The sequence below is a fragment of the Micropterus dolomieu genome, linkage group LG12 (assembly GCF_021292245.1).
Source record: "Micropterus dolomieu isolate WLL.071019.BEF.003 ecotype Adirondacks linkage group LG12, ASM2129224v1, whole genome shotgun sequence".
NCBI classification, from domain to species: Eukaryota; Metazoa; Chordata; class Actinopteri; order Centrarchiformes; family Centrarchidae; genus Micropterus; species Micropterus dolomieu.
The window spans coordinates 14,441,690-14,466,496 of NC_060161.1; the positions used below are offsets into that span (position 1 = coordinate 14,441,690).

The following is a 24,807-nucleotide window of genomic DNA, read 5'->3' on the forward strand; positions in this document are numbered from 1 at the left end:
GTAAATAGATGTTGTGAAAAGGTTAAGGGAGCCGCTACATTAACAAGGAAAGTAAAGTTAAAAAGACAAAAGAAGTGAAAGGAGACAAGGAGGACAAAATAAAAAGAGGAAGACAGGAAGAGATGATTAAACTGAGGAAGGATACGTGTGGAGGAGTGGGAGGGTAAAAAAGGGCAAGATGACTTAACTGGGATACACCGCCTGCTCAGGAATACTCCACCCTCCAACACACACACACACAGAGCAATTTCCCAGTGAGGTATATCGCCCAGCATTCCCCCACTATGTGCTGTCACAGCCCTCCCACTCCTGCAACTCGAGTGTGTGTGTGTGTGTGTGTGTGTGTGTGTGTGTGTGTGTGTGTGTGTGTGTGTGTGTGTGTGTGTGTGTGTGCGTGTGTGTGTGTCACCACTTTTCTCTGACATTCCTGTGCAGAGCGGAGAGGCGGTGAGCTCAGTTGCAGAGAGACAGAACTGCAAATCCAACTCAGAACCTCAATAGGCAGAAGAAGAAGATAAAACTTGTCCTTTGTCCTTTTTTCCATCCATCACATCTCACTGTGAGCTTAAAACAGTCTCTTGCAGAACCTCCGTTGCAGTGAGCTTTTCCAAATAGGGAATTCCAATTTCACGTCGGCTGGGAAGTCTTACGTTTTTAACAAGGTAGAAAAGCATCCTCTCATATCCTCCTGTTCCTCTCCTCTCCATCTCCCTCCCAGGAGGCGGGTTCCAAACTTTGGACTGCCAAACTCCAGAGTTTGGGATTACTTTTGGAGAAGCAAAAAAAGGACAAGGGCATCGTGTTGCAACAGCATACAAAGAGGTGAGTTAACATTCAAAGAAAGTAACTGCATTTATAATTGTTGCTGACATGTCGCTGTTGTTGCTGTGGAGGTTGAATGCGCTTTTTAAAAACTGGTTTGCCAAATGTAAAACTTCAAGCTTCCGAGCCATAAACTTGCTATGATAATGAGAACAACTAAAGCCTGTCTTGCCAGTAATGTTTAAAAAACCTCCACATACTCCTGAGCTCTATTGTTATTGGTGCATAAAAGTGGAGTGTGTTGCACAATCGGCCCCAAATGTAACAGCTGAGGAGAGTTAGAGTCGCTTGTTCTGCTGATCCCCTGCTAGATCTCAGTCGTGCGTCTGAGAACGAGAGAAAGAAAGAAAACAATGCAGGGAGAGGGGGAGTGTAAATCGTCCGCTGCACATCGATCTTGAAGAGATGACGGGATGAGAGAGAAAAGGCAGGAAATAGGAAAGAAAAAAGCATGTGCAATGGGGGATGAAGCAGGGGAGAGATGTGGAGATTCATCCCTTCTCTGGTTTAATCGTCAAATAGCAAGGACAGATACTGTGAGAGAACGCCAATGGTGCACACATGCACAAGCAGATATTAAATTCAAATGTTTCAGGCACATGCTTGAGTAAATGCACGCAGATGTTGCATGCGTGTTTATGCAAAGAAAGGACGTCGGACTAACTCAATCACACACAGGCAAGCACGCACGCGCACTCACAGAAAGAGATTTAAACAAACACATCTTTGTTCCATTGCACTCATCTGTTTAGTTTGCTCTTGGCTCAAATCATGGACTGATCAAATGATTCCCAGTGCCGCAATACGACACACAGACACACAAAGTAGATGCATGTGCAGAAGGACATACATTCAACATGGAGACAACTCACTACTTCATGAATATTACACACTCATATATAGGCTACAGTTGAAACAGTAGACACACGTCTTTCTCTCAAGTTTCATGCACACACACCCACCGAGTCTATCGTTTTCCGTCACATCTGTGCTTGTGATCATAAAATATGTCAGTTACAAATGTGGATCAGTCTTTTGGATGAGTACACAATACTTTGTCAACGTTTCTCTCACGTGTCCACATCTTGTCTGTTTAACCCAGACAAAAAGTTGTCTCACTCATGTAGCATTTACATAATTGGTATTTGGCAGACAGTGTGGTTCATAAACTTACACCCGAAAGCTTCCCAGTGCAACCAGTCATTGTTATAGTAGCTGGGATCTCAAACTTCAAGTGCGCTGTGACAGCTGCTGTGAAATATGGTTCGGGTGTGTCTTCTTTACTTCCCGTCCTCGGCTGATGAATATCTTTGGTGTGTCCAAAAATACTCCATTTTCACTAGTGCACTGTAATTTTATCATGTCATTTTCTCTGAGATCCGAAATCTCCCTGTAAAATATGCGTTACCCAGTCGAACAAAATGACAATGATTAATTAGTTGCCTAATTTTTTTTACTATTATTGATTAATATTATTATTTATCATGTAAGCAAAAGTGAGTGGGTGAACAAGGGAGTGACAACCATCCTTCTCTAACCACTGAGCTGTCACTGTCTCCATCTTATTGTGCTTGTATATGTGCTGTATAAGATGATTGGCATTGGCATCCATTTGTCCCCACATTAGAATTCATCACTTAAAGCTGCACTATTTCACATTTTCATGAACAGAAAAGGATCACCGGACTCTGCAGTTCTCCTCAGCTAACATGGAGCGTTTTAGGGCGTACTCACACTAGCCAGGCAGTACCATGTCCAAGCTCATTTAAGTCCAGTTCGTTTGACTAGTGTGATCGCTCTGTATCGTGCCAGGGCACGGTGCGCTGAACTGGGCCTAATTAAATTTCTATTATAATCTAATTCTACGTAACACTTCATCACAAAAAAAACTCCTCAATGCCACACACATGATAAAGTGTGTGTGTGTGGGGGGGGCATAAAGCAGTGTTTTCCTCATTAATTATTCCATATGCATCATGTTGGTGTTGGTGTGTTTCTCTGCAGATCCTGGCTCCTGTAAAGATGGCTGACGTGGTGCAGCCAGACCCCAACAGCCTGCAGATACCCAGTGAGACACACATACAGTTTATTCACATGCTTCATTACCGTGGTAGCCTGGTCAAAATGACTCACTTCTGTCTCTTTATCTTTTGGAGAGTGAACACGCTGACCTTTCCTTGCCACTCTCCCACTTGGGAATATTACTTACATCATTTTCCAGTAACATTCCTATCATTCCAGTTCATTACAAATATTCAATCGACATCACTCGCATCTAGAGAGCTTACAATAAGGTGTCTTCTGCATGTGTGACAGTACAATGATGCCTCTTTCCTTGTGATAACAGAGGTTTCCCAAGGCTGTGTATCGCTTCAAGCACAGATTTTTTTGGCTAGTCCGTTCATTTTCCAGTGGAGTACATGTGGCGCTTTTCCAATGCGGAAACCCTTATAATGAGATTTTAACAGTTAGTCACCACTTTCTCTTCTCTTCTCCATTAATTCCCAGGTGATAATTTATCAGCACCTTCGTCACCTGCCACAGCTAGAAATGACTGCAGCATCACACCCCTCACACCCTCACCCTCGCCGGTAACTATGCACACACATTCACCACAGACACTCCTACACACCCTTCCCTCTTTCTACTTATTTTCTTAATATAGAGCTCTTAAACACCAGCCTGTACACCCACATCCACTTCTTGCTATTAAGGGGGTTTATACACTTACACTCACAGTTTAAAGTTAAGTGTAGACTTAAAACGAGTGTCCAATAAAGACCACAATCTGAGGTAAAGAAAAATATACACTTTGGCACTAAAGGAGGAGGAAAAAAAGAAAGAGACGTCAGTGGAAAACAGTTTCTAATTTCTACACATTTCCACTTATAGAAACTAGTTTTTACTGAAATGTAAGAAACATTGCTTTAAATGCCACCATAAAGAAATGATAGCACACATTAGCTCATTCACTTTGTGATATTTGTAGATATTGTAGAGTCACAAATTATGAGAATTTCGTCCTTTCAGTGTTGAACTATTACCAAGACTCTACTGAGGCAGCGGTGCTTTGAGCTAAATGTTAACATGCTCACAAAGATGATGCTAACATGCTGATGTTTAGCGGGTCTAATGTTTTTCATGTTCACATCTTAGTTTAGCGAGTTAGCATGCTAATATCAGCACTAAACAGCTGAGGATAGTGGATTTTGATGGTATTTAGTCATAAAGCAAAGTACTGGACAAGTCATCCAGTGCTAGACACAAGTGCTCGTAGCAAATTTCATGGCAATCTATCTAGATAATAATTTAGATATGTCACTAAAAAAACAAAAATATGAGCCTCATGGTGGCGTTAGAGGACACATCAGGGGATCACATGAGCCACAGCTCTACTGTGGCTAATAAAGAGCAGGAAGGTGATGAAAAGGAGGTCAATGAGGAGCTCTTGTGCTTTAAAAACCAGCTTCAACACACACAAATGTCCGTCTCTCTGGGGCCTGATTTCCCATCTTTCTCAGAGGGTGGAGGTCAGACCCAGGATGTCCTGTCCGTTCTCGGTTGTCGTGGCAATAGACTTTGGGACGACCTCCAGTGGCTACGCGTTCAGCTTCACACAGGACTCAGAGGCCATACACATGATGAAGTAAGAGTCTGAGCTTGTTGTCTGTGATCCTATTCTGTCCTATGATTTTCTACCCGTGGCATCTTTTTCCTCCAATCCACGCAGGCGTTGGGAGGGCGGCGACCCTGGAGTGGCCAATCAGAAAAGCCCAACGTGTCTGCTGCTGACACCTGACTTGCGGTTCCACAGTTTTGGGTTTGCAGCACGGGACTTCTACCACGACCTGGACCCAGAGGAATCCCGGCACTGGCTCTACTTTGATAAATTCAAGATGAAGATCCACAGCACAAGTGTAAGAGAGATCAGGAAAATGAGATGGGAAAGGTGGAATAGATGAGTTGTAGTGACAGAAAGTGAATTTTACATGATACAGCCAGATTGAAATGCTCATATTACACATTTAGATCAATGTATTAGTCATGTACAAGTACAAGGTAGCCAGTGAAAACAGTTGTATAAGGTAGTCAGTGACCCTGGAGGAGCTTATTAAAGTCTGAGATAATGACCCTGATGATGTCATAGTGATGTCATCAGGGTTGTCACGGCTTAGACTTGAGACTTAAAATTTAAGTTGTGTGTTCAATTTGAGAGACATGGCCGTCACCAGCCAACACTATCCAGTTGCATTGTGGAAAGTGTACGATCCAGTGTTTTTAGAGCTTGAACCACACCCGGGGTTAAAAAATAACAAATGGGTATTTCGGTCTGTACTGCTTCAATTTTGACCATTCCTTTTTTTTTTTTAACTCTGTGTCTTGAAAGCCTCATGACTTTGTGAAAGATCAATCCTAAATTGCTGGATTCCCCCTTTAAGGCTTTAAGCATCAGAAAGATGACTTGTTCTTGCAGCATTGTTTCAGCAGTTGCGGCTGTGTTTGCTGCAGGACCTCACCATGGAGACGGAGCTGGAGGCGGTCAACGGTCGGAGGGTCAGGGCCATCGAGGTGTTTGCTCACGCCCTGCACTTCTTCAGGGAACACGCTCTAAAGGTGCACTTTAAAGCCCCAGTTTATGATAGCAGTGTGGTGCCCCATGATGGACACGTTCATACACTGATGCGTGTGATTTTCTCTAGATTTGCTTCGATGGAAGGTCATACCTTAAGCTCGATCTTTAAGCTTTTACCAAAGAAAGTGTTTAATTGATCCTTTTTTTAGGAGGTGAAGGACCAGTCGTCGTCAGTGCTGGAGGGAGAGGAGATCAGATGGGTAATCACCGTCCCCGCTGTGTGGCGACAACCTGCCAAACAGTTCATGAGAGAGGCTGCATACCTGGTAGATACACACGCACACTCACATCCATTCATACATAGAGCGCTTGATATGACTGAACGAAGCTACAATCTTAACCAAAAAACCTCTTAACGTTACATTATTTCAACCACCCGTCCTGATACATAATGTCTACATGCACTGTCCACTGAAAGCCATATTTGATCATTTTCTTTTGTTGCTTGATGGGTTGAGAACGTACATTTTTATGTGTATATAGCAGATTTAACTGATTTATGAACTGATTGTGGTGTAATTTTCTTTTTTTATTACCTTTGCTATTGTTTTTGTGTGTCTTTATCTTTTCTTTACTGCTGTATTACCTAATTTCTACCCGGAGAATCTTTTCTTAAAAGACCCGCTAAAAACCCACCATCAGTTACCAAAAACACATTTTCATTAAGCTTAAAACACGGCTGTTTTTCTTCATACATGAAAAGTTGATGTTTTCCAGATACATGGCTTTGACTATTGTCCAAAGTGAAGTCACCACTGGCTGCAAGTATCTCACTTTAACTACAATACTTCCGCATTGTATGTTGTATTTTGTATTTAATAATCTATTTAAGATAGACACACACAGAGGAAGACGGCACATAGACAGCAGACTGAGTGATTGTGTGTGTTTGTGTGTTTGAGAGACAGAGAGAGGAAGAACAACAGGGAGATATAAGCGTATGAACCATGAGATAAAGGCTCATTAATTTTCCCATGGAAGATCACTTACACAAACACACACACACATATTTATATATATATACTGTTCTCACTGTATAGCTTCTCACCAACACATACTGTAGGCTACCTGTCACAATGACTTGTAGGAAGTGTGCGTACATGGACAGGAATGCAGGGGGTCCTATCACAATGCACATCAATGAGATCTCTTATCTGCCCTTCACCCACCGGGGCACATACATAAATACATACTTTCATATGCACATTGACATACATCCACACACACCCTGCGCTGGCTCGAGGCTGTCGGGGCGTGTATGCTTCCTGCTGGTGATGATGTCATCAGAGGTGAACAATGAGGGAGACCGGCGTACAAACACAGGAAGTGGTGTCCAGACCCCCGCCCTGCGCACACACACACACTCACGCACACACATCATTCACGCCACTCAACTCTACTCCCAATACAACATGATTAATGCTTATACCAACGCTCCCCTCCTAGTGGCACTTAGCATCGGTATATCACCAAAGCAGAATCTACATGTATGTAGATTTCTGAGAGCAGTTTAATTTCCCAATTCTAGTATGTGTAACTTTCTCAATCTTAATTCTTTCTCGTGTTTAGCTCCCTACGTATCTCATTATAACCAAGATCTTTCCAGGATAAGAAGATTCTGCTTGTAAATGTTTCTGTCTCTCTTCTCTCCTCCAGGCTGGTCTAGTGTCTCCCGACTGCCCAGAGCAGCTCCTCATCGCTCTGGAACCCGAAGCTGCGTCCATTTACTGCCGTAAGCTTCGCCTCCACCAGGTGATTGACCTGAGCTTACAGTCAATCACAAATGGCCTTGACATGGAAGGTACCCGGCCCTTCGACTCCAGCTTCAGACAAGGTATTGGAGAGAGAGAGAGAGAGAGAGAGAGAGAGAGAGAGAGAGAGAGAGAGAGAGAGAGAGAGAGAGTGTCTTCTTGTAGATTTTGTCATTAGCATAGGCATGAAACCACACTTTGTTCCTGGAAATGTTGTTGTTTCATTTCACTTCACTTCAATTGTGTTTTTTTTTGCAAAGGCTGAACTGTGTTTGTGTGTGTGGAAAAAAAGAGGGAGCACTGAGGGTAAAGAGCTGACTACAGATACAGCTTGTGGTTTTGCCTCAAATTACTTTGCAGTTGTGAAATGTGTGTGTGTGTGTGTGTGTGTGTGAGAGGGAGAGTGTGTGTGTGTGTGTGTGTGTGTGTGTGTGTGGGGTTGTTGTATGACTTTGCAATTGTGTATGTCTGTGTGTGGGATGGGGTGTACACATGTAGAGCTACAAACTTTTTGTATGAAAACATACAGCAATTGGAAATTGTTCTATATCTTATATGTATTATGTGGCAATATGATTTTTCAGTTCATTCTTGTGAAGTGGGATAAGTTATCTTGGGTTTCTATATTAATAATTAATTAATATAGAATGTTAGGCGAAAGATGAGAGGCTGCATTACTAAATATCTTGTTCTTTGATAAGAAGTCAAAGGTGCAAACCTATGCACATAAAAACAACAAAGGGGCAAAATGAACTATGACTCCAAGTGTGCAATGGACTTAAAATTCTGTTGTGAGTGCAACTAAATGGGAGCTGAGGCTAAAATACCTAAAATACCTCATACTACATTCAATACTTCAGTCAGTTCACTTTCAGAGTTCTGTTCACAATTGCATTGACAAAATATTAGCTTTCATTTGAAGTTGGGTCTCTGGCCATCCAAATAATGTAAGTTCAATGTTCACCCACTTTTTAGCTCTGTTTTAGTCTCCTCTCTTAAATTAAAGTTGCGGCCAGAAAACCAAAACAATGAGCTGAAAAATGCTAAAACGCTCCATAGAGCTGAGGAGAACTGCAGAGTTTCCTCTCTGTGGGTTTGGGTTACAAGCGACTTCTTTCACATTAGAAATAGTCATTTGACCCAGTATTAAGATAAAAATATTGAATAGTGCAGCTTTAAAAGAAAACCTCAAATGAGAAAAATACCTCCAGATCCAAAAAATCCTTTGGCGCTCTATAGTGTGTGGATCAAAAAGCTTAAATGGGTGTGTAACTTTCCAACATTAAAGGACAAAAGACACAATGAAAATATAACTTCTCAACATTAAAGCTGCACTGAAAACATTTGTGTTTACAGAAAAATGCTACTTAAAAGCAGGAAAGGAACAAAGAGTAATTTCAGACTGGCAAAAAGGAGACTGATGCACAACTCAGCCAATGAACATGCCGTGCTAAATCCCCTGCATAGGCCCACTTATACATACGCACTCACTGGCGCGCACACACAAAGAACATCCACACACACACACTAAACACAGGACATTGTAATTGGAACAAGGTGCAATGAGACTATGATCTCACCCCCTCCAGGCCTGTCATTCTCCCTCTCCTTCACTCACATTCATTTTTCTTCCCTTTCCTCCCTGTGTTTCTAGCATTTGTGCTCCCTCTCCAGCTTTCTCTTGCCAGGTCGTACACTTTGCGAGGACTCTGCAGACACAGACCACCGCACAAATACACATACAGTATTTGCACACACTTGGCATCACGGTGATGGTTTTTACTATCTTTAGCTTTTTCTTCCACCTCATTTCGTCTCCAAAGATAGCACAGGGGAGTCATTAACACACACACATACATTTTCTTTTCTGCTGTTTCAAATAGTTGTAAATGGTTTCCAGACATGTATCTTATTCATCAGCGCCATACTAAGACACACACACACACACACACAGACGCACATACATTACCTCCTGCGTCATCCAGGGCCTTAAAACAACAGTACTTGTAGTTGGTTTCACGACAATGTAATCATTGTTGCTTAATAAGTGTAGTTTTCTTAACCTACCACAAATCTATTTTACCCCTCTCTTATTCTAACATCGTCTTTTGCCTTCTTTGAGCTGCAACACTTTCTCATCTTAAAGCCATTTTGTCTCATTTTGCACGTATGGAGGCATATAAGTGTATCTGCTCTGTAAAACAGGATGTCAGGTATTTTGCATTTCTGCCAGCTGTGTTTGAGTGTGCTTTGTTTTTATTGGCCTCTGTCCATACTCTGGACCTGCCAGTTGGGTGGTTTACACATCAAGACCGGAGAGTAAGTTTAAACTTCGAGAGCGTTCTTCATTTCCAACAAATTGCTCCTGTCATGCAAAAACATTGTGATTATATATTGTTTATTCCTTACGATTGGGAGTATAAACTACATAACATGCATTGGGTAAGTGAGAATGTTTATGTTTTTGCTGGAGCCAGTTTGCATTGAGCATTAGTGCAACGAAAGCTTAAGTGTCTGACTACAGTGTGCTCATATAGAAGGACTAAAATGTTTGAATGCAGCAAAGCAGTGCATGGTGGTGAAAGGTGTTGATGACTCTTGGCGCTCACAGCTGGAGAGAGTCCAAAAAAATTCTTGTTGAATTATTTTCTTTAGAAAAGGGAGGCCTAGAGCAATATTTCAGGGGGACTAGAACTCCTACTTATGAAATGACTCTCCAAAAAAATACATGATCACATCATACCTAACTGCCCATAAAGAAAGAAAGATGTCAATCAAAACTGTTACCACTGGCTTTCTGTTTTATATTATCAAACCTGTTGTACTACAAGGTCACAGCAGCTTGACTGCTTCTTAGCAAAGTGAGGTACAATTTCACCTTGCTCCCTGTACCTGAGAATGAGAGGGAGCCATACATTGAACATTATCTTTTGCCTCACTCTAACTGTTTGAACTGTTTTAATAACGTGCGTATGCAACAGAGATCACATTCAAATATGAAAGGGTTTAAAACAGAGGTGAGTTGTGTACCTGTGTGTATTTAGCTTTGTGTGTGTGTTTGTTGCAGCGAGGGAGCATCTGAGGCGATCCAGACACAGCAGGACCTTCCTGGTGGAGAGTGGAACCGGAGAGCTGTGGTCAGAGCTACAGACTGGTAGGTGGCTGCGTGTGTGTGTGTGTGTGTGTGTGTGTGTGTGTGTGTGTGTGTGTGTGTGTGTGTGTGTGTGTGTGTGTGTGTGTGTGTGTGTGAGAGAGACAGACAGAGCGCAGATGTCTGAGATATTGATGATTTTGACTTTCAACCCAGCAGGCTGACAATGAGGGGCAGACACACCTACTTTGAAATTTCTACTAACCCTCACCTTCTGACTTCTCCTCCCTGCATATAATCACCTCCCTCTGCGTTCACTGTTTGCCGGGCCTGTTTAAATTAGTGTATTGAAAAAAACAAATTGTGGCTCCAACCAAATTTAATCCCTGGTTTGGTTACGACCAGGGATGTGACAAAGTCTTAATATTTTGAGGGGACAAAGGCTAAATGTTACCAGGGTAAAGTCAAAATTTGAAGAAAGTCATAATTTTACAAGAATGGGGTTTTAATATTATAAGAATAAAATTCTAATATGTCTTGAATATGGCTGAATATGTATCGACAATCAAATTCACCCAGTTCTCCGCTTTTAAACAGTTTGTTTTTTCAGTTGAGCCATGATGACAGTCTGAGGAGGCACGCGCCCCAGCTGAACCTTTCTGCTCCCTTTCCTGTCCACACACACACACACACAAGAAGGACCCAGCCCATGGGACTCTCTGCCTCTGGACTGTAAACAAATCAAAGGACTACAAACCCTGTGTTATCCTCCTCTTGCGTTTTATTCTCTCATTCTTCCCTACATTTGTAATGTTTTGTTGCTAACACTTCTCTCACTACTACTTCTACCTTCTTTTGTGTTTAGGGTGTGGTCGGCTAAACTCAGGGTAACTTCGCCAAAATCAGCTCTTATCGCTGCACATATCATATAAACACACACGCAAACACACACACGCAGAGGGAGCGCAGCAATCACAGATGCCTGGAGGTTGTTTATGTTTGAGCGTCCACTGGTTGAGATCATTTCACGCAAACGCACACACACACACACACACACACACACACACACACACACTGGAAACATGACATTTAGACATTCCACGAAACTGAACTGACACATTATCATCCACTGTGTGCTCCTACAAATTTAGGAGAAACATCATGTTCTTGCAGCACTGCGTAAAATATTTCCTGGCTCTGAAATCAAAGCATTTTTCTCATTTATCAAAAGTAACAGCTTTTTTTGAAATGCTAAATGTTTCTAAGACACTCCAGGTGTTAGATGTGTGTTTGTGCACTCTGTGTGCAGGTGACAGGTATATTGTTGCAGACTGCGGAGGAGGAACAGTTGACCTGACAGTCCATCAGATCGAGCAGCCACAGGGAACACTTAAAGAGCTGTACAAGGCTTCAGGTACAAACACAATCTGCCGAAACACAAAAATAACCAAATTGCCAACAGTTTTCAAAGCTGTATGTTTTTCTTCCAGGCGGCCCCTACGGCGCCGTCGGAGTAGACCTGGCCTTCGAAGCTATGCTCTGCCAGATCTTTGGCGAAGATTTCATCCAGAGCTTCAAAGCCAAGCGGCCGGCGGCCTGGGTGGACCTCACCATCGCATTTGAGGCGAGGAAACGGACGGCGGCACCGGGCAGGGCCAACGCCCTCAACATCTCCCTGCCCTTCTCTTTCATCGACTATTATAAGAGACACAGGGGGCAGAGCGTGGAGGCCGCCCTGAGGAGGAGCAAGTGAGTGTGGGCTGGGATCGGTGTTTGTGTGTGTGTGAGAGAGGGACAATAGGTGAATGTGTGAGCAGTTTGATTAAGCAACGGATTGATTTCTGTAACAGTACAAACGCAAACTCTCTCCTCTGTGTGGGTGTCAGCATGAACATCGTGAGGTGGTCGTCCCAGGGGATGCTGCGGCTGACACAGGAAGCCATGAACGAGCTCTTCCAGCCCACCATCATCAATATTGTCAAACACATTGGTGAGAAAAGACATGTACAGACTACAGGGTTGGGCACACTGACGCGCATATTAACAGTATATACACAGCAGGCACTCCAAAAAAAATTATCACCTCTTTTCTCTTCTTTCCTTTTCCCATTATTTTGTTGAATTTATACCTTAATATACCAGAGGATGGAGATGCTGCAGAAATGAGAACATAATCCTAAGCAACTCTAAAACACAAAGGTTTATGGGTCTAAGGAGATGCGTCAAACTTAAAGCAGCGCTAATCAGTTTTGTTTTGTTCTTTTTGGCCACTTGGAGGCAACACGTGAACATCACCTTGTGCTTGTTGACATATTAGCACCTTTTAAACTTGTTAGCAAACAGTTGCTTATTTACAGATCCAGCAGATCCAGAGCACCATTAGCAATCGTTTGGAGTCGTGTCTCTGACAATCTGAAAGTCCATATGTGACTCTTCTTTTAGCTCTGTTTGGGTCACCACCAACTCTTAAAGATAATATCTGGCTCTTCAGCAGCTAAGTGCTCCACTGTGTTTACCAGCTAGTCGCTCACTTTGTCTGTCAGCTGTCCAAGACAAGACAGTAAAGTTGCGGGCCCTAAAACCAAAACAATGAGCTCAAAGAGGCTGAAACCCTTGGTACAGCTGAGGAAAACTGTGGAGTTAAGTGATCATTTTGGATCACTACGAGTGAGTCCTTTCACAGTACAGTCATTTGATCCATTGTTAATATACAGTAGAAACTTTGCTTAGTGCAGCTTTAACTCACGAAGAATGGAAAGTGGGTTTAGCTCCAAACCTCTGACCCCACAGGATGAGAAGTTGCTGAAACTGTCTGTGTCACTTAGATCAGTGGTTCTCTAAGTGGGGTCCTGGGACCCCCAGGGTACTTGAGGGGGTTCCAGTTTGTACCCGGCATAAGGGGGGGGGGGGGTAATTTATTTTCACTATGATTCCATCCATAAGTAGCACAGTGACAGAATGTGTGATTATTATTAGGTTTCATACAATTTCTGTAATATCTAAAAGAAAAAACGCTATTGGGGGGGGGCCCTGGGTCAAATGGGGGTCTGTGTCCTCATTTGTGTCAGTTAGGGGGCCTTGACGAGAACCACTGACTCAGAGTACACATCCTAGTTTTTTAGGGGTCAGACCAAACTAAACAAACTGTAGGCATAATGGCTTCCTTAGTATTCTTATTCTAGATGATAGTGGTGTCATTGTTTGGTTTTTGGCCTTGTCAAGACAAAACATTGGCAGAAAAATGGAGAGTGCCTGGTTTAAATCAGTCACATTCCAGCGGTACGTTCAAAACCAAAGGGGCCAGTTTTGTAGCATTTAGCTCTGCAGGCCTTTGTTGGATCATCATAAGACCAAGAGTGAGAGGCAGGAATGGATGTCACATGTATCAAATCGAAGACATACAGACTAGAAGACTTTTCATCAGCTACACATACCATGTGTAGCTGATGAAAAGGAAGTAGAAATCAATACTCCCTGGTGAAACATCAGTCAGGGTACACGGATTGTAATTCTCCTCCAGATCCTCAGTTTCTATGTTCACTGATTTTCCTCCTTAATTTCTCACACGAACACAAGAACACACTTTGAACACTCCAATGAAGCAAAATGATTTTCAAGATCTTCCACCTTTTTCTCCACGGACAGAGGAGCTGATGGTAAAGCCGGAGGTGCAAGGCGTGCGTTTCCTCTTCCTGGTTGGCGGCTTTGCAGAGTCGCCCATGCTGCAGAAAGCAGTCCAGAAAGCAATTGGGCGGACGTGTCGCATCATCATCCCCCACGATGTTGGACTGACCATACTGAAGGGTGCCGTGCTCTTCGGGCTGGACCCCACTGTGGTGAGTGTTCAGGAATACCTGTTGGTCCCGGAGGAGTTTTTTCATGCCACGTTGTAACGTGCTCTCTCTTACAGGTCAGAGTGCGTCGATGCCCGCTGACCTACGGCGTTGGCGTCTTGAACCGGTTTGTGGAGGGACGCCACCCTCGCGACAAACTCCTCATCAAGGAAGGTCGCGAGTGGTGCACCGACATCCTCGACCGCTTCGTCTCCGTCGACCAGTCGGTGGCTCTGGGCGAGGTCGTGAGGCGGAGCTACACGCCTGCTCGTCTGGGCCAGCGGAAGATCATCATCAACATCTACTGCAGCACGACGGACGACGTCACGTACATATCCGATCCTGGAGTCAGGAAGTGCGGGACGGTAACTTTAGACCTGCCGGAACCGTTACCACCGCCGGGCGCAGTGGGAGGCGCAGCAGCAGGAGGCCCAGAGAGGAGAGAGATCCGAGCGACCATGCAGTTTGGAGACACAGAGATCAAAGTCACCGCCGTTGACATCATGTCTAACCGCTCCGTCCGGGCTTCCATAGACTTCCTGTCTAACTGAGGAGGAGCAGAAAGTGGAGACGAGGAACAGGAATAACTGATTCTAGGGATGATAATTTTAGAAAAAGCGGTACTGTGGGAGTGGGCGACGTTTGTTTTGCATTATAAGAAACATGCAAACATTTAGCTCATTAAAGAAGGAGGACATTTTTCATAAAGCTCTCCAGCCTTCACAAGCTCAAGAGTCAGTATCTCATCAACTGAAGGGCAGGGCGCCTTCTCTGTACAGAAAGGAAGACATGAATTTGTCTGGCTTCAGAGAAACACTTGTGTGAACTCTGTGAAAGCTAATGCAAGCTGGTGGCCGAGTGCAACGAACAGATACCTTCCAATAATTCAACCTGTCCAAGGAGTGTTTCAACTTCTGCAGACAGTTTGAGAGTTACCTAGAAAGACTCTACATAATGGATTATAATACCTAGAGTTAAATCATTAATCGTTAAATATGAAGACATTTCCCTCACATAATGAGTTACACAGGTATATCTCGCAAGTTCTGATACCTCATTGTATCCTCTTTCACTATCCACGCATGAGCTATTGACACAACTACCTGGACTGCAGCTTTGTTTCTCCAAGTATGATTTTGCGCCCCTTAGTGGTGAAAAGACTGAACTACAAGCTGATGACCCTCGTGGAAGAAAAAAAAAACTCCCTGGATGCATCAAAACTCACTTACGGGTCCTTTACTGGGAAGGACTGTGGTATTAGTGCATAATATGCATGTTTCATATAAAGTAGGTCACCATTCACACATTTTCCCAGATTATAATTACCTGATCCGATAGGAGAAGCTTAACTCAAGGTCCACTTACTAGCCTGGAGAAAGAAAGTGGACGTTGAGTGAAAGTCCTGCTTCTAAGGTCAAGAATGAACCTTCAGTGTGTAGTAAATCCAGTAAATAGTCCTACTGAAAATCTATTTTTGACCACATGCACCCCTGCCAAAAAAAAGGCTTTAACTTTCCCACCTGAAGACGTCAAACTGTCACGTCCTTTATGGTGTGTGTGCTGTAATTAACTGTATTCACGTTTATGTTCACGTGAAGAAACAAGATGAACAGGAATCACTGTATCATGTTCAACATGTTAACCCTACCTTGTTTCTTCTGAGTTATTTTCCAATGACTGTGCAGGTTGCAAAATGCTGTAACAAAGCATAATACTGACATTTATCCTCATTTTATGACCCATGGCCATGCATTTTATACTAAAATAAACAGTTACATTTTTACCACTTGTTTCATGTAGAAAACCTGCCACTGATATCAACACACCATCAGGAATCAATCGATTTGGTCCCCACCTTTGACCAGATATTTGCAATAACTCAGACAATTGTATGATTTCAGCTGTGAATTTATTGATAAGAATGGTCCAATAAATAGTTTAACACAGCGTAACCAGTGAATGGTTCAGAACTGCTCGACATCCGTGCATCAGTGCTTTATCTTCCATGTTACACATCAGTTTGTCACATTACACAAAACCAGATTAGAAATTATGGAACAGCTCCTTCAGGTCAGCGAGGAAGAGCTGACCTGGAGGGGGACAGGAGTGTGTTTGTTTCCAAACCAAGGGGGGAACTGCTTTCATTCTGCTTGTATTTCAGTATCATTTCTCAATAAAATGGCTGCGTGTGGAAAGATGCAGTGCTTGAAATGTTACAGACGTTAAGTCAAAGCTTCAGTAAGAAAAATCTACAGGTGACAAAGAAAACACAATAACTGTCAGCCATCTAAAGAATCGGTCTCAAAATTGCGAGATGAACTTCTCCTTTTCCCCCGTTTGTTCCACAGAACCTGCCATTTTTATGTGTGACTGGGTACAACACCTCATTTTATCTAGAATTCAAATCCAAACACAGATCAAACATGTCAAGGTACATTCAACACAATCTCTGCATCTATGCTTCAATATAACCTGACTGGTGCGGAAGACTCAATCTTCTATCATCTATCTGCATTTGGATCTCAATGCCAGTTTAAAATGGGGTTTGTTCCGGCTTCCTCTTAGTGAGCATGGGGTCTCCCGCGGCCTCTGCCCCTGCCAGCGCCACCTGGAGGTCCATCCGAACTGCTGCGTGGGTTCTTGATCGTCTCATCTACTGACAGGATGAGGCACGCTGCCTCCGACGCCGCCGTCAGAGCATTGATCCGCACGATGGACGGCTCCCAGACGCAGGCAACGAAGTTGTCTGCGATGTCCTCGTTATTGATGTCCACACCGTACCACATACCGCCCTGCAGCGAGAGGACAGACGAAGCACACAAAGTCAAATGGAGTCGATTTTATTCCTTGTTCCACTTCTAAATCTGAAGGTCATAAAAGCACACTCATGCCAAGGGCCTTATTTACAGTGAGATGATGTGTTTAATGTCCTACCTGGGCGTGTTTGGCACGCAGTTTGTTCAGGATGTTGGTGGCGTCAAAGCCGGCATTGTCACACAGCTGTCTGGGTATTATCTCCAGGGCCTTGGCGTACGCTCCGATCAGCAGCTGCTGTTTTCCAGGGATGGTCCTGGAATAGTCCCGCAGGTACTTTGACAACTCCATCTCTATGGCTCCTCCACCGGCTACAACAGAGTCATTCTGGAAATCAGAAACAATAAATTATACCAAATATCAAAACGATCTGTTTCTGTAGCTGCGTTTCCACCAAAGAAACTATACTAAACTATTGCAGTGAATTTCTGAATGGGCGAGTAGAGGCTACTGGCTTTAGAATATCGGCTGTTTTTCTACGACTGCTCCTCTCTTTTCCACCTCCCTTTTTATTTGCAAACCAGTAAATCACAATCAACAGTCAGATAGCCACACAAGTCTTGCCGATGTCTGCCTGAGATCGGCATTAATTGTATTGCTATTCACAGCAGCCAGCCAGCGAACAGCTGATGGAGTTACACTAAATACTGGGTCTGAAGTTTCCATCAGTCAGGAAGTTTTTACACAGAGCCGAAGTCCGTCTCCTCTTCTCCAAAACAAGCGCAACAGCTGATTACAGCAGGTAATAAAGCTCGTTAACATCCCGTTCCTCTGATGCTCAGGCGTCACAGACGTGAGTCCTGCAGCTCTTGTCGGCTGGTAATGTTTTAATAACATTCCAAACTTTCGCGATTTTATTTTTGTGTTGCTTTCTCTGTGCTGGAGTTATTTTAAGATGTGACGGCTTTATCCAGTTTGTTATTAAATGTGTAGCGAACTTTATCGCGTCTTTTCATTTTTCAATGGTCAAGCAAAGCTTATAGTTTTTCATTATAATCCAATCTGATGTTCATTTATACATTTTGCTCATGGATATTAGTCAATAAATAATGACGTCTGTGCATCGCTTTGTACGTCGTATGTGTCAGCCATCTTGGCAACACCTCCGGGAAGCTATTTCTGACTAACAAGACCAGGCTCCTATCTGAACGAATGGGGAGAGAGACAGAACTGCACTTTTACTGGTCACCGGGACATAAAAACTACATGACTGGACCCAGCAATAAAATCTGATAAAAATCGCTCAAAAGGTTTGAAGACTTTGCCTCAAAATAAGGTTTAAAGAGTTTAAAAGCGTTTGTCCTGACTGGTTATACTTTAGAATGTTATATTTGACGTTATATTTTAATGAGCCTTCTTGCACTCACTGGAAAACTTTCATGTGTCAACTGACCTTGATGGCTCTGCGTACGATCATGATGGCATCGTGCAGCGATCGCTCCGTCTCCTCTGTGAACTGTTCTGCTCCGCCCCTCAGGATGATGGTGCAGGTCTTCGCCTTCGGACAGCCCTTAAAGAAGTTATACCTACAGACACAGACATGGTGGGAGTTTACTCTAACGGTATTCTCTGAAGACAAACGATTTTAACTCGTCACTCTTACCTCTCTCCTCCAAGCTGGACTTCTTCGAAGAGTTCACACTGTCCCAGGACATCGTCTGTCATGGCGCCTACTGAGGTCTGGATGGAGCCACCGCAGGCCTGCAGGTCACATTACACACTATCAAGCTCCTTCTAACATACAAAATTTTGGTGGCCCCGCTTTAATCTTGAGAAGCTGCAGGCTCCATTCATTCAACTTACACTGTAAATTTCCAGCTAAACTGAGGCTTTTTGGAAGACCCTTTTCTCTCTCGCCTGTCATTCACCGGTCTTGTGTGAGTTTTGCGTGCATGCCGACAACTACATGCATGTTGCGGTTCCTCACGGGTCTATTTCAAGAAACCAGCTATTTAAAAATGATGAAATATTCTTTGTGTGGTTCATCAACGGTGATAAATTATCCGAATGTCCCGCGAGGTGCGGACTACTCGGCACAACACCGGTGAAGCCGGGGCTCCGTCTCTTCAGCAAGTAAATAAAAATGCTCCGTATTTGTATAGCGCCTTTCTAGTCTTTGACCACTCAAAGTGCTTTTACACTACATCCGCCCATCGAATCTTCGACTATTTGGGATCAGCCCTAGATAATAGTAAAACTGCAATAAGTGCTTATCTTATTAACAGAGTAAAACGTAATTTTATGGAAATACTAATTTAAAAAAAACCCAATTGGTTTAAAATCACATCATCTTCTTCTTTATTAAAAGAGAAACTTGTTCTTTCTGTAAATAAATTTGAAGATGTGTTTAAACTTCCCCTCTAGACATGTATACCCACTGTATAAAAGCTACGGAGCCGGAAAGGGGAGTCCGATTTGATCCGCCTCTGAGCCGGGAACATTTGTAGGAACAGAGCCGGAACGACGTCTGTGTAAAAAGACACAGTCAGCATTGCCGGTGTTGTGTTACACTTTATCGGCCCTTTTCTACACCGCTGGTTCTGGAAAGCTGGATTGCTTTGTGAAAGTACACGTGTAGGAGCGAATGCGGCATATTGACATATTTTTCCGCTTTTATTGCGGGATCTCTGTATGAAAGCGGCTTATGAATGCCCCGCCCACCACCAGCAGCTAGGTCGACAGTGAAAGAGCAGTGAGCATCATTGGAGAGATTCAGCCTCAGCCTACACGTTTGGGCCTCACTCAGACGCAGATTCGGATGAGGAGTCCGTTGTGCAGAGGTTAGTGAGTCTAGTGTTAACAGTTAAACATCTGAAGGTCATGTGGTGCACCGACAGTCTGGCAGGTATTCTGGTATATTATTCAGATGTGCGGTTTAAAGACGTGGGGTATTCAGTCTGTCTCTGTCCTACCATCATGGTCCTCTTCAGATCCTCCTCCTGCACCCTGCCAGCACAGAACAGGTCTCTGTCAGCGAAGTACTGGGTGGCCACGTCACCGATGGGTAACTTGGACAAAACCACCTTGGCTCCTGACTTGTAGATCTTCTCAAGTTTGTCGTACAGGATGTTCCACTCTGCGTCCACAATGGCCTGGTACTCCTGCAGAAACGAGGAAAGAGGGTCAAATCTCTTTCACGGGGAGCCAGGAGGAGAGACAAACAACATTTCAAGGCTCTTATTTCTGATGCTTCATACCTCTACAGATTTCACGCGGACCTCAGCGTTGTCCTTCTCAGCCTTCAGCTCCAGCTCCACATTGAGCAAAGCAATCTTTGGATTGTCGTAGCGCTTAGGCTGCATCTCAAACCCGGCATAGGAGAAGGTCTTCTTGAACGCAACCCCAGCAATCAACTGGGAATCCTGTGAAATTTTAATATATTAAGTATGACAGGTGAATTTGGAACCAAAAAAAAATAAATAAAAAGGAGAGCAGGACGACCTTAAGGTGCAGCTCACTTGGGTCGTTTTTTACTTGCTAACCCAAATTTTCCATGACCGACGCATGAACTTGTTTCTCTAAAAGGTAAAATATACAAACCTCAAGGGCTCCTCCCTGGACCTTCTTGATGCCAATCATCTTCAGAGACAGCAGCTCGTCCAGATGCATGACGGCGTCCACCACCATTTTGGAGAAGAATTCCTTCTGACCGGCAATTAGCTTGGAGTTCAGGGCCGTGGCTGCACACTTCTCCAACAGCTGCCTCTGCTCTCTGAGAGGACAGAGAGGGAAACAGTACGTTTGAAAATGTGAAACCAGACCACCTTTAAAAAATTAAATTTAACTTCGGCCTGAGGACACAATATTAATATACTGCTCGCAGGAGAGACAGTAGACACAGCCGCTGCTATATGGAGAAACTGCTCTGTACTCACTGCTTGTCGTCTTTCTTCACAGAGACAGAAATCTCCTTGACCTTGTTGACAGCGAGGGCGGTGGCAGTGCGGAACGCTCTGATGATGGTCTGAGGGTGGAGCCCCTCCTCCACATATGGCTTTAGCTGCTTCAGGAACTCAGCAGCCAGCAGAGTGACGGAGGTGGTGCCGTCCCCAACCTGAGGGTGAGACAAAGGACAGAAAGAGATTATGAAAACCTATTATGACGGTGGTGGTGCCAGTTTAAAGTTTCAATGAACTTGAAACTGTGACATCCTCCCTTAATCAACCACACACACTTCTCACCTCGGCATCCTGGGAGCGAGCGATGTCCACCAGGGTCTTGGCTGCAGGGTGAACCACATCCAGCAGCTTCAGGATGGTGGCTCCATCATTGGAGATTGTGGCCTTACCTGGATAAAACGCAATGACATTTTCTTGGTGAGGATGAATTTATCCTGCAATCCCATTTTTTCTATCTGTGTCTACCCGTCTCTCCTCACCTCTGCCATCCACCATCAGTTTGTCCATCCCCCTGGGTCCCAGGGTGGTCCTGACAGCCTCAGCAATCACCTAAAAACAACCCGACGGGTACATTTATACAGGATTTAAAGCATATTTAGTTAAGCACGTACTACACACAGAAAAACACACAACCACGGAGAGAAAGGCTGTTTTTCTGACCTGGCAGGCATTGATGTTACTCATGAGCTGGGGAATGCCCTGAGATGAGTCTGTCCCCTCCTTCAGCAGAATAACCGGTGTGGGCTGGAGAGAGAGGGGAAGAGGTTGGTTGACAACAGAACAAAAAGAAGAGACAATTCTTGTAAGCTGAACCACTAATTTAAAATAAGTCTGGTATCCTGGAGTAGTGGCTCGTGGTTATCTACAAAAATGTGATTCCTGCTTGCACAACAACGGATAGTTCGCTTCTTCATGAACATCGGTGGCAACAGCACTAAGCTCGATTGCGACCAAGTTTAGTACAAACGGCAAAAAATACTGCTGTGTGAATGGCAGGTAAGGTGGTTTTCATTTGTTAAAACGATGGCTGAGAAACAGTTCAGTGTTACTGCTCATCATGTTTCTGTGAAATCATATTGTGGTGATAATATCACATCATGTCTAATGTTGTTATTATACCAGGCAAACTATTTAAAAACTATCACAAGTAATGTTTTAGTAGGTGTGTAAATACTGTGGAGCATGCTTCATGGTATTAATACTGTAACACGATATCTGAACAACTTATATTGTTGTGATGTTGATTACAGCCATCGCACCGTTACCATTTAAGGTTATAAGTGGCGCAACACACAACAGGCTGAGGCTGGTTACTGTAGCTGCAGGATGCTTTTGTTACCCATCGGACATTCAGCTGTGTGACACTGTCAAAAAGCCGGATGTCTGTTTACAGTCTGCATGTCACAAGTCCTCAGTCGTACAACACATATTACGGTTTCCTTATTATTAGCCAGCAGATTTGGCAAATGAGTGTCACGGACTGTGTCTGGTCTTTGTCTGCTGCTCTACATCAGTCCTCTTCACTCAGACATGGCTACCAAACCTCTGGACAAATACAAATGCGCAGATACTGAGCAACACATTTACGTTTACCGGCTGTCCGAGCGAGCTCCTTTACAGGAGCTTACAGGACAGTTAGAAATGTTTCTTATGCAGCCACTCATACAAAGAGGCTAGCTGACTGACAATAAGCTCGCTGGCAAAGCTGCAATTACATGCGCAATAAACGCAAAAACAATGACATACTTATAGTTGAAACAAAGTACCCTGAATTACAAGTACAAACTGTAATGACCAGCTAAGGGTACTTTATCTTTTCTCAATAACAGCTAACATGTTAGCTAGCATCTCCGTATACGCCCAGCGGTACCTGCTAACCCCGAGCGGCTAACACAGTCTGACAAACGATGCAATCGTTTAAAAATTCCTTTTCACAAAATAACAGCTTCCCAACACCGCCAAGAGAGAGTCATTTATATTAACAATAGTCCGGATGCGGATGCTCGCAGACAAACGGCAGGATGGATACGGATTATAGGTTTGATTTTGGGGCATGGATGCTAACTCACTCACCATCATCTTTGCGGTTCCTTCGAGAAGCTTTCCGCCGGCACCCAATCCCACAATTCAGTTCGACATTAACACCCTCCGGGCTGCGTTCACGAACACGATGCAGCGTTTTGTCAACGATATCAATTTTCTGTTGTAGCTTCTTTTGTGCTATGAAGGGTTGCGATTTTCTTGCAACTCCAAATTACATGAACGATACGTTAAATGAATAAATTCAATGCGAACCATAAATACAAGAAAAAATAATTAAATAGTGAGAACGATTAACTGATGCAGCAGACTGAATCTAGTCGGACTGAAATGACAGTATAGTTTTCACTTTATTATCCAGTCCGACATTGAGGTCAAGGATGGATTGTATACGCAGCTCCGCGCCCTGTTATTAAAAGGTGTAACTCAGCATTAGTAGTTGCCAAGAAGAGTTTGTGTTTGACAGCCTGCTGCATCAGTCTCATCCACGCGTGTCACCATTTTTCTAACTGTTTTTTCTGTCACCCTGCTTTCTTTTTTTTTTTTTTTTTTTTAGATGTTTGTACATGTGTTTTATTAAATAGAACACAGTAGAGACAGACAGGAAATGAGGGGTGAGAGATGACATGTAACTAAAAAAAAGTCCCCAAGCTGACTTCCAGTGTCAGTTTAATGTAAAAACTTTTCCAATAACTGATATTAAAGGCCTGTCACTTCACACCTGATGTTTTATTGTTTCCCCTGTCCCGTGTGTTTGTGGCCACTACACCAAAGTTTAACAAATTATTTGACAACGATGTTATCAATGTTACGAACCATTATCAAACCCAAAGCCAAGTTAAGTTAAAAAAAAACCTGATTCAGATAGTTGACGGGTCACACCATCTCCACCCAGAGAAGGACAGCTGGTGAGGTGGAGAGGGAAGAAGTCTGCAGGAAAGACAAGGGCAACCTTTGACCTTTAAATTTAAATGTAGAGAAATAAATAAAGCTGTACTGGATGAAGACTAAAGAGGAAAATAAAGAGGTGAATAAGCTGATAGATTATCACCAGTTACTGGCTCCTATAGTTAAGGTACAATAGCAAACCTGGAGGAAGATCATTTGTGCATCATTTGAGTCACAATTTATCCATAAATTATTAACATACAGTAACAGTAACTAACCCTTCAGTGTGCAGTGTGAGTGGCTCTCTGAAGACGCTGGGTTTGTTTCAGCTGTTTGCTCAGTGTTGAAAAAACTGCTGCCATCAAAAACACTTAGCCTGTGAAACAGACAAATAGTGTAACCGAGTTTACCCTACTGTGTACAACTTCATATAAGTTCTGTTTTAATTACAATATTGCTTTTTTCACCTGAAATAGTGGGAACTGGGCAGTTTTTGTCATGTACTCCTCTAAAGAACAACTGATCTAAAATCACTTATTTTGTAGGGTCGTTATTTTTCAAAGATTGGAAGCCCTTTCTTGGAAAAAAAATCAATGATATATGATGCTTTGATATATTGGCTCTTTTCCCCACTCACAGTCTAAGCAAATGTCTTTGCAGAGCACCCTTCAACAAGACAAAGCGCTTTACATAAGACGTAAAGAGGCATTAAGATGAGATATAAAAGAAACTATTTATCATTAAAAACACAGAAATACATTTATTTTAAATAAGCTTAAAAATACAACAACATTGCTGTGCAGTGACAGTGCAACATATGAGACCGCCACAAAACAAAAAGTGGTCTTTTGAACGCAGCTTTTGTGACGTCTCACAGCGTTGCTGAATGCACGACTCTGATTGGCTTGCGGCTTGTGAGACGCAGCCTGTGGTGTGCTCGATATAGTATCAACGTGTACTGCATGGGCGGAGCTCTCGGTCAGCCCTGTATTCAATGCGGCAGACTCCGCCCGTACAGACATATTCAACAACAAAC

At 43.4% G+C, this 24,807-nt stretch overlaps 2 protein-coding genes across 3 annotated transcripts; one reads left to right on the forward strand and one right to left on the reverse strand.

The window, feature by feature from the left end:
* Positions 1-505: 505 nt before the first annotated feature.
* Positions 506-16,321, forward strand: hspa12b (heat shock protein 12B). Its single transcript, XM_046064271.1, has 14 exons — positions 506-822; positions 2,827-2,890; positions 3,331-3,413; positions 4,344-4,468; positions 4,553-4,739; positions 5,332-5,436; positions 5,605-5,721; positions 7,112-7,289; positions 10,274-10,360; positions 11,607-11,711; positions 11,788-12,046; positions 12,184-12,287; positions 13,943-14,133; positions 14,208-16,321. Exons 2-14 carry the CDS (start codon positions 2,845-2,847, stop codon positions 14,679-14,681), a joined length of 2,061 nt encoding a protein of 686 aa, XP_045920227.1. The 5' UTR covers positions 506-822; positions 2,827-2,844; the 3' UTR covers positions 14,682-16,321.
* cct7 (chaperonin containing TCP1, subunit 7 (eta)) lies at positions 16,021-22,989 on the reverse strand. 2 transcript variants are annotated; one of them, XM_046064272.1, is made up of 12 exons: positions 22,917-22,989; positions 21,504-21,587; positions 21,323-21,392; positions 21,126-21,232; positions 20,820-20,998; positions 20,485-20,656; positions 20,142-20,306; positions 19,857-20,045; positions 18,548-18,645; positions 18,338-18,470; positions 17,065-17,271; positions 16,021-16,922 (listed from the first exon to the last, which is right to left on the reverse strand). In XM_046064272.1, exons 1-12 carry the CDS (start codon positions 22,920-22,922, stop codon positions 16,692-16,694), a joined length of 1,641 nt encoding a protein of 546 aa, XP_045920228.1. In that variant the 5' UTR covers positions 22,923-22,989; the 3' UTR covers positions 16,021-16,691. The 2 variants fall into 2 exon arrangements, with proteins under 2 accessions (XP_045920228.1, XP_045920231.1); XM_046064275.1 differs by lacking the exon at positions 22,917-22,989 and adding an exon at positions 22,714-22,732.
* Between the last annotated feature and the right edge of the window lie 1,818 nt (positions 22,990-24,807).